This window comes from Acanthopagrus latus, chromosome 1 (assembly GCF_904848185.1).
Source record: "Acanthopagrus latus isolate v.2019 chromosome 1, fAcaLat1.1, whole genome shotgun sequence".
NCBI lineage: Eukaryota > Metazoa > Chordata > Actinopteri > Spariformes > Sparidae > Acanthopagrus > Acanthopagrus latus.
This window is the reverse complement of record NC_051039.1, coordinates 28,741,034-28,754,361: the sequence shown is the minus strand read 5'-3', so window position 1 is coordinate 28,754,361 and position 13,328 is coordinate 28,741,034. Positions and strand designations below refer to the sequence as shown.

The following is a 13,328-nucleotide window of genomic DNA, read 5'->3' as shown; positions in this document are numbered from 1 at the left end:
CAGATCCCAGCAACAGGTTACCTGTCCTCAGAGTACTCGTAGTCCGAGTCACCAGATCGCTGATGCTCCAGGTGGGAGTCATGGTAGTGGGACGGGGAGTGGTGGCGGTTCTGGTGGATCTCGTCCAGACTCCTGATAAAATCAAATACATCTATTAAGTTTGAGTTTTGCTTTTTTTTAATATATGATATTAATCTTGGTCTGTAGTTGTGATAATTCAATCTGTCCACTGCGTTTTTACTTTTGATATTATCTGATGCAATAAGAAACAAAATAGATTTCATCAGAAAAATAAAGACCAAAGCAGAGGCCCTGATGTTTTTGCTTGGATTCATGGTTCAATATCATCGCATACATGAAAGACAAATTTACAATAAAAAAGAAACGTTCAACACCAAATCATTTCTCTTCATGAGATACTTCTCTAGTATTCTTCTGAAACAGAACTTTAGGTTATTTGCAGAACCTCGGTTCTCTAAGTAGCAGGAGTAATTGCCTCCCAATGGGTAACGCCCTTGCATGTCCTGAACAGAAGCTCTTTATTACATTACGCTGGCTCTGATGACGTGTACGCTGTAGGGGCCACCAGCCCTCCCCTATGTAAAGGCCTGACATGCTGTCATTCATCATTCAAAATTTTAGTCGCACACTCAAACCATTAGGAGAAATTTGCCTGCAAGCATTATTCACTGACAGAGTGTGCATTTCCCTCACCCTCTCAGCAGAGGTCAGGGCAATCACTCATGCCATCTTTAAGGACACCATTTTCATGTCCACCTGTTCCAGGGGTTCAAACGGTGCCTGTGAGATAGCCTCCAGGACTGTTGGTAGATCCCATGATGGTGCCAATGACCTTACTGAGGGTAACTTCCTCTGCACCCCCTTCATAAACCGACACACCAGAGGCTGTTGGCCCACTATGTGATCATCAAAACCCATATGGCAAGCTAAAATAGCTGGCAAATTAACCTTTCAGGTGGAAAAAGCTTTGCCCTTTTTCCGGTTAAACCTTTGTTGTCCTCACCCTCAATTGTACTTGTATTGAGACCTAGTAGGCCGGGCTCTAGCACTCTTAATTTTATCATTTACATTTTGAGGAAGGCCTACAGCTGTCAGATTGGACTTCTCAGTGGCCAAACACAAAGAGCCAGTATCCCTGGGTGATGCATGCTTGCATCACCATTTCCGGTTTCCAGCTGACCACATAGGAGCTGGAACATGTCCACCCACCAATGCTTCCATTACATTCAGAGTTGATAACTGCAGTAAAGCCAGCTGAACTGGAGAAGAAGCCTCTGCCTCTATTTATTGATATCACAAGATGTCACATATGGCAACAAGGATAAAAGCCAAAGCTAGGGCAAGGAGACAACTGTCTGGTTCAGTTCCAACAGCTTGAGTCACAAGGTGCTGCTAGCAAAAACACTGGCTGCTACACCAGGTGTACAGCTACAGTACCCATAATGCAATGTCTGTGACTATCTGGTTGCTCAGTAAAGTGTTGTTGTTAAGCTTACAGCCCAACCCGAGGGTGCTAAGGAGGAGTCATCATTCTCGTCATACTGTTAGCTTTATGCCTGTAGCTTAGCGGTGAAGCAGGGGGGTGAGCATGGTACGAAGTGTAGTATTGCTACTGCTCGTCTAGTTGTTTTTTTGGAAAAATCTTGGTACCTTTCTCTTGTTACTACAGGAAACAGTGATGTTGCTCCGTGTCATTTGTGGTAATGTTAGCCCTGGGGAAGAATTGCTACTCCATGGGCTAATGTTTAACTGACTTAGGTATTGCTACCAAACCTGTGAGGCTTATGGCTACCCTTCCAACCTTTTTGGCCAGAGGTGAATATTGCTACTCCCAACGCTAGCCTGAGGCAGACAAGTAGAATTGCTCCTTGCTAGCTGCCACATTTGAGCAGCCCTACAGACCGAACAGCGACCAGAGCAAAGCGTTTGGCGACCAAGGTGGTTGCTCAAGTCTATGAACAGTTAAGCTAGGCTTCAGGGTAGCTGCTCTGTTACAGGCTTCAGCTTCTGTGAAGCGACAAGAGGTTTTTGAATGATGACAATCCAGCCCTTATAAGTCAAGTCAGGCTAAATTTGTATATACAGTATCACCAAATCAAAACAGTTTTGTAATGACACTTTTCATATAGAGCATAGCGTTAACATAGTCTTTAATTTGCAGAGACCAAACCCTCCCCCATGAGTTAGCACTTGATGACAGTGGTATGTATATATTTTTTTATTTCACAGGCAGAACCTGGGAGCATAGCCATGTTGGAGGATTTACAATGGGCACAATAAGCCTTGAAAAAGCAGAACTTATGAAGATGTGACCGAATTTCCGTCGGTGTGACACAAAAAAATGGGAACAGCACAACAATGTTGCGGGTTTCGGGTTAACGTGATTGAATTTGGTCTGTTGTAAACTGTAAACCACAGGTTCTCAATGCATGTATGTCAAGTAAATGCAGCAGAAGCCTCCTGTGTGATGTGTGTGACATGGAGGAAGTAGGACAGATGCAAAGGAAAGATAGCAATAACTGAAAAATTATTAATATTCTGTTGGTTGAATTAAAAGCTACATTTTCAGGATAGCTATGCCATGCTATGCTTTACACAATAATCTCATTAAATAGCAAAAATGGCAGATGTTTGGACATTTCATCCTGTAAACAGACACCTCACAAGGATACTTGTGATTCTATATTCTCTGTAGTGCATATTATATTATTCTCACCACAGACATCACACACTCCACTGACACTCCACCAGGTAATGCTGACCTTTGCATGGGCACATGTGCGGGCCGTGACCGAGCCCTGCAGGAGTCTTCTCTGTGAGGAGACACTGAACGGGAGCGATGCTGGACGGGCCGCTGCTGTTCAGGCACAGCCAACGTACTGCCTCGCTCTCTCTCTCTGGAGTTACGCTCTGCACCTGCACACACACACACACACACACACACAGAGACCCAGCATGGATACATCCACACGCAAGGGGCGAAAAAAACAGAATTCACACATTTATACAGACATGTATAGATACAGTACACACACACGCAAACAAGCATGGATACAAGCACACACAGAAACACACAGTCGTCAGTGTGGTGATACTTACTACTACTACTACAGATGCCATTCTCTTACAGAGTGTAGAACATCACACCGGGATGTTTTACATGTAAATGACCAGCTAGCAAACAGGGTAGCTGGTCATGTGAGCTATCCTGAGGAGCAGACTGTTTCTGCAATGTCTCTGTCAGACTTGAGATCAGATTCAGTCTCTCAATTCTTGTTTCAACCCCCATGGCTTGCCAGAAGAGATAAGAAAAAATGTGGCAACACTAGACCAATACATCTACAAAGACTAGGTTCCATATAATCCAACAATACACTGAGCAAATGCATGAGAGCCAAATGTGTATCTTGTAAAGGTAATAAGAACATAAGAAATGAAATAAAGTTGCAAAGTGGAAGGAATTGTAATGTGCATCCAGGCTCCCAGAAGTTTCTATTCTGTTAGCTGACTGTCAGTTGGAGCTCTTCCGAGACTTTATTTACATGAAACTCTCCTGGTTAAATCGTGAATACAAAACATAAGCAACAAAAAAATAGTTATTTGATCAAAAAAGTCATGGCACAACTTAAAAACTACTACTCCAAAGATGAAATCTGTTAAGAAAAGTCCATTCCCCAAGCAACCCAGGTAGAGCAGAGCGCAGAGCTTGAGCTTGTTAGAAAACCAGCAAACAATCTCCACATCAAATGAACTCCCTATTGGATTCTGGTTCAATCGTGGATGAGTTCAGCGACTGCCGCGTCATCTTTTGGTCTGCAACAGTTCTGCATCTCTGACTGGCTTTTTCTCTACAGCAGCTGAGGCACATGGGTATTGCATTATTTAGAGACATTTCCCATGGCTAACCAATGGAAAAACATGGTTGCCTAGAATAGAATGACATAAATTAACCCTACCTACCACAGCCTACTATAAAGTATCATTTAATTATGACATTTCTCAGTAGAGGAATAAGTTCAATTCAACCCAAAATAGAAATACATAATTATCCTTCTAGATTGTTGTGCAAGTTCCTGAGTTGAAGTGATACAGGCCCTAGAGATGTCTGCCTTCTCTGGAATGTAATGGAACTAGATGGCACTCGACCTGTGGTGCACAGAGCGGCAAAATGAGCAAAAAAGAGCAAAAGCTCTACAGCAAAGTTGCTTTCCAGATATCATGAATCGATTACACAAGATAATACAATATTTTTCAGTTAGTTGGAGATTGTGTATACATTTAAACACTAATGAAATGTCTCAAAGTGGCAAACCATACCCATCTGGCATTTAGAAACGCCAAAATAAAAGGTGTGAATATTTAAGGTCCGCATTGATCTGACAGGATATGAAGTCACGGCAGAAACAGTCAAACAACAAAGCAGTTGTAGTGATTCTGTTGACTAAAAGAACACGTATTCAGCCTCTACTGCACATTTTCAGTGTCCTTTCAGTGAAGTAAGCAACTTCCGGACAGGACTAGAAGCATGCAGGAGAATGGCAGGAACAGCAGTGAACAAGTGTAGCTCTACAGTCTAACATGCACTCAGTGCTTCAGTGTGTCTAGCCCAGCAGAAGAGGAGAAACTGTTCACTGCAGCCTCAGCGAAGGAGTACAGCGCACTGCTCGACTGCAGCACTGTCAAGGCTGTAGTCTACAACAGTGCAATGCAAAATCTGCAGTCCAGTAGCAATGTAATGAATTGAGAAAAAAAAAGTCTTTTTGCTGATACAGCAAAGATTAATTACTTTAATTTGGGTGCAATTCGTTCTAAAACATCCAGCGGAGCCTAAAGGAGGCTGGAAGGTTTGGGAGGGGCGGATGGAGGGAGGATGCAAAGAAGGCGCTCTCTCACCCAGTGCTGGACGCCGACAGGCTAATACAAGGAAATGCTCAGTAACCATGCCCCCCACCCACCTTTAGTCACTACCATCAAACCATCATCAAACTCTGTATCAGTGATGCGATGAGACCCTGAATACACATACACAACACACACACACACACAGGACAGTGTAAGGTTGAGAGGTTCTGTTGTCAGTCTCACACTGAGAGACACAAAAGAGAAACTCAGTAAAGGAGAGGTTAGCAAACACACGCTCACACACACTGTAGGTTCAAAACAGGGATTAGTCATACGTAGACACACATACTTGTATACACTGGTCTTACTTGCGTAGAGCCTGTAAAGGTAACATATATAACCAGACATACTCTGTAGCTTCTTGCTGGGGCTGTCTCCATGGACGTGTCTGCGTGGGAGGTACGGGGAGGGCTGGGGCAGAGGTATAGAGGACACGTCATGTGTCTGGAGTTTATACCAGTGAGGAATATCGTCCAGCAGAGCCGTCTCCAACTCTATCAAGATCTGAGAGAGGACAGCGAGGGAAAGGGTGAGGGAGGCAGAAGAGTGAGCGAAAGAGAAACAGTCCACTGATATAATACTGATCACAGGATGCCGGTAGAGGCAGTGTTGTTATCTGGCCTGACTACGGCAGATGTGACATGTGTGCAGGTGCTGGCAATCTGTTTTTGTTTTGTTTGTTACTTTTTTTTTTTTTTTGGTGCGTTCTCTGACCAGAGCTGCTCCCCCCATGTTGCTTACATCTAATGTTTTGGTGTTTGGTTCAGAGCCTGTCCAGCACTGCCAGGATCTGCCTCTCTCTGTAACCACCTCATTTATTTGTCGTTCAAAAAAGCCATACATTTATAAACATGCATTATTTCCCACTGCTCGCATTCGCTAACTTAACTCACTGAACTCGCTGTTTTAACTCATTCCTGCCACCTACTAGCTACATATGGCGATTTTTATCATATGACACTTGTGATGTTTCTGCAGCTATGCAGCATGTCACATGAGCAATATGAGGAAAATATTAACACATGTTTTGTGAATATGATGAAGACATTTTAAAAAAGTAGCTAATCAAAGTATATTCAAAATTGAAAAGAGAAATGTGTCCTTTATTAATTGTGGAACTTATATAAATCATTCTGGTAGCCTGAGGAGTTAAGATGAGCCAATACTTCAAAAAGGAAAAACAAAGATTAGAGAGAAGACTCATTTTGCGTAGTAGAGAAATCGAAAGTTTCATCTTTCCTCTCTCATTCTGACCACCTGTGTGGACCCTCACTGGAACGCCCTGCCTGTCTTACAGTGTTGGTGCCCGGTCTGGCCTCACTCCTCACTACTGTATGGACTTACTTCTGGTTATTATAAAGTTTAATATTATATTTATATTGTATTACATCACTGACTCTCACAGCCACACACACACACACACACACACACACACACACACACACACACACACACACACACACACACACACACACACTACCTACCACAATCTAATCTTCCCTCATGAGCTCTCTCTTATCATGTACATACACACAGAATCAGAATAGTATATGGACATCCTGTGTCTCCCACCTCGCCCAGGAATTCACTCTCCTCCTCCTGGACTCTGGGCTGGTCCCACACTGTGATCTCTAGCATGCGTTCTCTGAAGTCCCGCCGGTGGACATGGGAATATAGAAAGGTCTGGTTCCACTTGGGCTCGGCACTCTTCTTCACTGTTTTAGTCCGCCGTTTACTCTTATCACTGGAACGAAGACATGAATACACAGAGTCAGATGTGCAGTACACAGCATATCTCTGAACAGGACAGAAGGGACTTTTCGGAGTTTAGAGGGCTCCACTGGTAGAATGAGACCTCCATGTCTACAGAGAGAGTGATTCCTCTCCGCCATGTAGGATCTCCTACACCCTTGGAAGGGCAGGGTGAGGGAAGGGGTATTCTGTTGTTTGCAATCTGATCGATGCAACACAGTCCGCAAAATTGGGCGATGCAAGATTGATGGAAATGATCCAGTGAAGTTCCTCACTGACGGTGTGGTGCTTTTTAGTGAACTATGAAACAAAAGAAAACAAATACAATGCCCCCTACCTCCTATCAGGCAGGAAGTACATCTTGACATAAGGGTTCCGAGGTCGTCCGTCTTGTCGGGTTGGTAGTTCTATGGCTTGAAGGACGTTGACGATCAACTGATGGCCCACTTTGTCGTACCACAGCTTCACCTGTGAAAATGCGGGAAGACAGTTAGCCTGCATTCATATCTAAGTGTATCCATTCACATGAAACACACAGCTCTGTCCAGATACTCACAGAGAGCTTTCCAGGCAGTACCAGAGGAAGGTCTCGGAGGGCCCCGGGGCTGGTAGGGGACATCACTGATATAGAGGGACGGTCCATCTTCTGTGACTCAAAGGAACTTGAGCCTGCTGTTGAAGAAAGACACAGTGGTTGCTATAAACCATCGATCCAAGGCATCCATCGATTTGGACTAAGAGGACAATGTACTGGATGTGTGTTAAGTGAATCTCTCTCCAGAAACAATTTGTATAAGCAGTGTAATATATATTTATATAAAGCTGCTAATATAAACACTTACTAGACTCTAGAGGAGGGTGGGATGACTCTGGGATTCTTGGGATGTCCCTGTAGATTGTAAAAAAAGAAGGGAGGAAGAGTGAATTCTTCAGCCTTAAATAAACACATTATACATCAAGACACTTTCCATGTAACGACACTGTCAGGACTCTGGTGTACATTCATCTTTAGAAAAAAATGAATGAGTAGATGTCATGTCAACCAACAGGTAAAAAGAAGAAGAGCAGGCAGTCAATCAAAAACATATTGACATGATAAACATGGTGGGTAGTAGAGGAGACAGGGATAACTGGATAAAGGGATTTTTCTCTTGGATCTCAGGATTTGAGGGAAGGCATGATGGGGAGGAGGTCTAGCCCTTGAATCAACACTACTTACTGATATGCTCTATACACTTTTCTCAAGAAGTTTTTGGACATAATTCGGTGGATAGAGCTTTTAGATAAAGGAAGGAGACATATCAAGAATTAATGGCCATCACTCAAGCACTTTAACCACAACTGTTGCATATTAATGACATTGATCTTACCCTATGGGTCTTGAAACAACTATTTCCACTTGAGGCTCAGACTTGGATTCAAGGATAATGTTGTAGACTTCTTTCTTAGTTGCTCCCGGCAACGACTTTCCATTCCACTGCAGCACCTCATCACCTGCAACCAAGATGGCCAACATGCACAGTGATGAGCCAGCCTTAAGTTCATCTTGCATTACATTTGATTTTAAACAGACAGGCACTGACAGAGAATGCTACATCTTAAAATCAAACTGAAATATTTAATTCTCTTCACTTCTGGAGCCAAACGAATAAAACTGTGTGTGTGTTGAGGTGTAGAAATCTATGCATGGTCCCTGAAAAAAACTCCCTATCACCAAAATTGCACATTGGCAATGTTCTCTAGCAACACTGAAGCAGCCATTTCATCATTTGGCACAGCCATTACACACAGCTACAGTTCTTATAAAATGCTGTTTGAAGGTATGCTTACTCCCCAATAATATAGAAAATCTTTATTTATATAGAGATCATGTAATGATTTGTTTATTTACATAAAGAGCATTATCATTATGAATATAATAAAGCCTGTAAAGCTGGTTATAAAAAAAAAAAGGCCCAAAACAACTCACGCATCACTGTGTGAAGGTTTATTGAATAATGGTTAAAATGTCACACTTGTTCTTTTTTGCCAGTTGGCAGAAAACGCCGTACGTCTCAGACTGAAAAGACTGTGTGCATGGTCCACATGGTGTTAAAGACAAGTACTAGTACTAGTACTAGGAAATTTTCACTCTCTTTATGTATACTTGGAAACCTGGAAAGGTGAAGTTTTTTGTAAGTTTTTTTTTTTTTTTTCCTATGAATGCATGGTTTACAGATTCAGCACCTGGTGTCTGAAAATATGCTTTTAATGGCACAGAGGCTTTTGGGAATATATTTCAAAAGAGGATACGTTCATAAATGTATATTTTGGGAGACTAATAATGGGTGTTTCCATTTGCAGCAGTGGACTGACACATGGAAGCTGGCTGTCATCACTGACTCTCTACTGTCTGGAGACGTCAATACTGCGTTTAGTCTACAAATGTTGATACAAGATACTTCCTACCTTTTAAACAAGACCACGTTATGATAACTTTAAGAAATTTGAGCCGTCTCGCCTTTGATAACATATAGCATTATTTAGAGACCCATCAAGCTGCTGAGTTTGTTACACTCAGATAGAGGAAGCTAATTAGCCTGGCTTGCAAACATTACTAGACTGCTAATTTCCCACTAGAAAAAAAAAACCCAAACATTTTTATGTTTCTCCAGACCACAGAAACATTACTTCCATGGTCTGTAGTGATGCACGGGCAATGTTTTTTGAATACCCACACCCACACAGTCCATTATGAGAGCCAACCCATCCCACCCCAACCTGTTAGAATATGCGCTACTCAACAACCCTTACCAAGCTTGACCCGCAAAAAACATGATGCACCATATGAGCATGGACTGATGAGTGAGACAGAGAAGCAGGCTGAGAGCAGCCGCTGCCCATGATGCTGATTCAGCTGCTGGGAGCAGAGGAGACCAACACAGAGCTGTCTCTCTATTCACTTTTCCTCTTTGTCACCCGCTCTCAGAGGAGGGAGGATCGGAGCTAAACAAAGTAAAATTAAAAGAACAAAGAAATTGTTCCAAACTTTGGTATTCATTTGCTGAATTAAGCAGCAACAGAGACATGTCTGAACATTTGAACACAAGTTTAAACTTTGAACATGACCTCCACGCCTTCTTTTCCTCTCTCTCACACATGAACACAGCATTTGTCACATCCTAGCTGTGAAGTGTTGCAGTATAGTAGCCTGATGTACTGGGCTACTTTAGCCTAGCATTTGGCTGCACTGTGCAAAAAAGGAATAGAGTTCACAGTCCAAGGATTTAACCTGTTTCGATGCGGTCCAGGTACATGATCAGCAGAACTGAAAGCCTGCTCAATGGATTCGCTGTTGTGACCAGCATGGAGAGGAGAGGGTATGGGCAACAGTGATCCTTCCAAAAGGCAAGCACATTAGTGGTGTAAATAAAAGTACAGAGAGCACTTATTTAGGGGAAAAACACTCAGACACATCATGTTTTTGTATGTTTTTGCTGCATGTTATCAATAATTTATTATCAATAACTCTGAACACTGCTTTCTTCACTGGCCCGCAATCCTGCACCCATGATATTTTCTGGTAAAACTCACCCAAACCCACCTGACCCACAGGTACGCTCCCAGATCCATCTCCACATCACTAATGGTCTGAGTGAATATTCCTTTCTGACTGGGTGGAGGTTGTTTATAAACTCTTGATACATGGACACCACTGGAACTCCTCAAATAGTTCCAGTGAAAGTGTCTTTTCTAAATGAGAGCACTGTGGCCTGTGTCTAAAACAGCTGACACTGGCACCAGCTGGCTGCAGACACCTTGAGTTAGAAGTAAATTAAATTAAAATTCACAATGCAAAATGTATTCCTTCAGTGCATCAGCCTCTGAACACCTCAGGGTAGCACTTGTAACATAAACTGCAAGAAATCAGTGATAAAGTTGGTAACCTAAGTGTCGGCTGGATAAACTGTCCATCGTAAGTAATGGATCACTCATAAAAAGGTGAGTAAACCCGATGTTTGATTTAAGATAGCTGGGTAAACTGACCATGTGCATTTAATCCCCACTACAGCCCTGCTGCTCCATCCCTCTGAACTTCATGTGTCAATGATCCTCTCACATCCCATTCACTGTTCAACTATCTACTTCAGGCTGCAGACGGCCAGTCATTTCAAAGCACGTCTTGCTGTTTAGCATGCTGTGTGTCTACCATACTTTGAATCTTGCTAGCATGATGTTACCTTTCTGGCCAATAGCTGTGCTGACTTGTTTGTCTCCCGATTCTAAGTTGTATCCAAGGTACATCCTATTTACAGGAAGAGTGATCAACATTTCCATTACATAAGTACCTTATGGGACTATAATGATTGTTTCAGTTCTTAGTCATGTCTCTGGTGAACATGGTATACTTGGGTTAATGCTTCAGGGCTAATTCCTGATAACGGACACCTTACCAGGCATTATCCCTTACACTTTTTATATGTACGATATCAGCAGTTCCAAAATATTTGTCATATCACATCCAATTTTGTGTAGATGTGCTTGCTTTAATGTCAGGAAGAGGGAGGGAATTGTCTTGGCATGAGATATTTGATGAGAAGTCAGGACACCCTAAGATAAACCAGGTAGCTCTAATTACACTTTGCCGCCATGTTTTCGGCGACAGAACCAGGTGAGCTAAACATGATCTTTTCCCAACCCCGGCCTGTTGTTTTTGCAAGTAAATCTGACCAAACACTTGCATCCCTACACTGAAAACTGAACACAGCCTTTCAGAGATATTGCCACAGTATGGATGGATAAGGATAGTTCAAAATGCAGCCACGGGAGCAGGAGAAAGGGATTTGAACCAGAGAACGTCTGATTACTAGACAGCTCGCTCTATCTCCTGAGCTATAGCTGCCCAACAACATCACACTAACGGGAAGCAAAATATTCACACACCCCAGCGAACACAAACGTCAAGGATATACTGAACATACTGACCTCCTGGCAAAAACAAATTCCAATTTCAGTTTGATTTTAAAAATAGGCTTCCCAATTACACCATTATCATCCAAGGATAAAAGCACAGCAGCTCCTGCACTGAAACTGCATGTTGAATAGATCTGCACCTGCTCGTAGGTGTCCCACCACGTCTGCCAGGCTGCCTTTCTTGACTTTGGTGATAAAGGCCCCAAGTCGCCCTGTCTCTGTCATCTTCCCTCCTACCACCTGCAAACAATGGAAACATAGAGAATGGATGGGCACAGAGCTTCATGTTGGCAGACTCTGTGGTAATTTCAGTCAAATCAGCACATGAGCACTATTCCATGTTCTTGAGTCAGTGAACCTTTTTTATCTTTCAGTGTTTGTCCCTCATTACAACATAGCTTTAACATTATTTTCACATTATTTATTTTATTATTTAAGCCAGGTGTGATACAGGTCTGAGTGGGAATGAATCCTGCTTACCTTTAGGCCGAGGAGGGAGCCCGCCTCACGGGGCATGGCCGACCTCTTGCTTAGCGTGATGCGTCCAATTAGGTGGTCACCCTCTTTGGATGGCTGCCAGGTAACCGGATGCTGGAGGGGCAGTTATGATAAGGCACGCAGGGTGAACAAGGGTAGGGAAAATTGGATGAGGAAATGAGGGGAGAAGGGTTAGAAAGAAGAGAAAGAAATGTAAAAGAGGAAAGGGTGTGATAATATTACTGATTTAGCTTTAATAGGTTTATTCTGTGCAATCGTATGAAAAGATTACTGTGTGATTGGTATCACTTTATGTTTTGGTGAGACTTACATGCCACACTGTAGGATCTAGAGAATGACAGTCCCAGTCACCTGCATGGAGAGAGAGAGAAAATAAGTTACATGGCCTCTGTAACTGCCCAGGAGAAGTGTGTCTTTTATGTATAGTAAATGTATATCATGATGTTTGATTTCAATTTCAGGAATAAAAGGTTTCTTAAATGCATCTTAAAGACAATATGGGAATTCCCAAAGGAATCTGCCTTTATGTAGTAACTATGGGTGGGTCATCTCCGCCAAAAAGAGAGCATTTCTATTCATCCATGACCCATCAGTGCACCTTGCAGTTATGCACACGGGAAGAAAATACCATCTTTCAGGACTTCGGGGCCTCCACAGGTACATACATATTATACCAGATGTTGGTGAAATCCCCTGACGTCCTATTATTGGAATAGGTGTCCTTAAAATGCAATACTGTTTTGGATAATCAATAGAAGGAAAATGAACAAGAAAGAAATAAAGGATATTAAATAGTGGGAGAACAGTGGGAGAACCAGAGCTAGCAGAAATGAACTTCATTCATAATCAAACTAATTTACTATGCTCCAAGTCAGCCTGACAGAAACTTATGCCAGAGCCTGGCCAGGGACAAAGACAGCAGTGTCTGTCAGAGTACCCAGCTCTCACAAACACTGACAGATGGTCAGCTCAGGTGGAAGAACTAACTGGCCCAGCATCTGACCACAGCAGCCTGCAAGATCCATGGCCACTTCTCCACCACAGGAATGAAACAACAGCAAGATGGCATCAGACTGGGATTTAAAAGACTTTGAAGAATCTTAGTTTCAAGGTAAGTGAGATGCTCTAGCCTGGTAGAGGGTGACAGGAGGGATTCAGTCGAAACTTCTGGCAAAAGAATGCCGGAAGGAAGCAAAAAGAGC

The 13,328-nt window shown here is 42.7% G+C and overlaps 1 protein-coding gene across 1 annotated transcript in view; it reads right to left on the bottom strand.

Annotated features, from left to right (window-relative positions):
• The window catches only part of rims1b (regulating synaptic membrane exocytosis 1b), an 80,574-nt gene that overhangs the window by 24,467 nt on the left and 42,779 nt on the right, over positions 1–13,328 (bottom strand). The window contains exons 6-17 of the mRNA XM_037098957.1: positions 12,437–12,477; positions 12,109–12,219; positions 11,769–11,868; positions 8,046–8,169; positions 7,518–7,564; positions 7,232–7,347; positions 7,013–7,143; positions 6,496–6,667; positions 5,274–5,427; positions 4,977–5,033; positions 2,784–2,937; positions 22–132 (exon numbers count right to left, since the gene is read on the bottom strand). Coding sequence (XP_036954852.1) covers positions 22–132; positions 2,784–2,937; positions 4,977–5,033; positions 5,274–5,427; positions 6,496–6,667; positions 7,013–7,143; positions 7,232–7,347; positions 7,518–7,564; positions 8,046–8,169; positions 11,769–11,868; positions 12,109–12,219; positions 12,437–12,477 — 1,318 coding nt within the window. The remainder of the gene's footprint in view (positions 1–21; positions 133–2,783; positions 2,938–4,976; positions 5,034–5,273; positions 5,428–6,495; positions 6,668–7,012; positions 7,144–7,231; positions 7,348–7,517; positions 7,565–8,045; positions 8,170–11,768; positions 11,869–12,108; positions 12,220–12,436; positions 12,478–13,328) is intronic.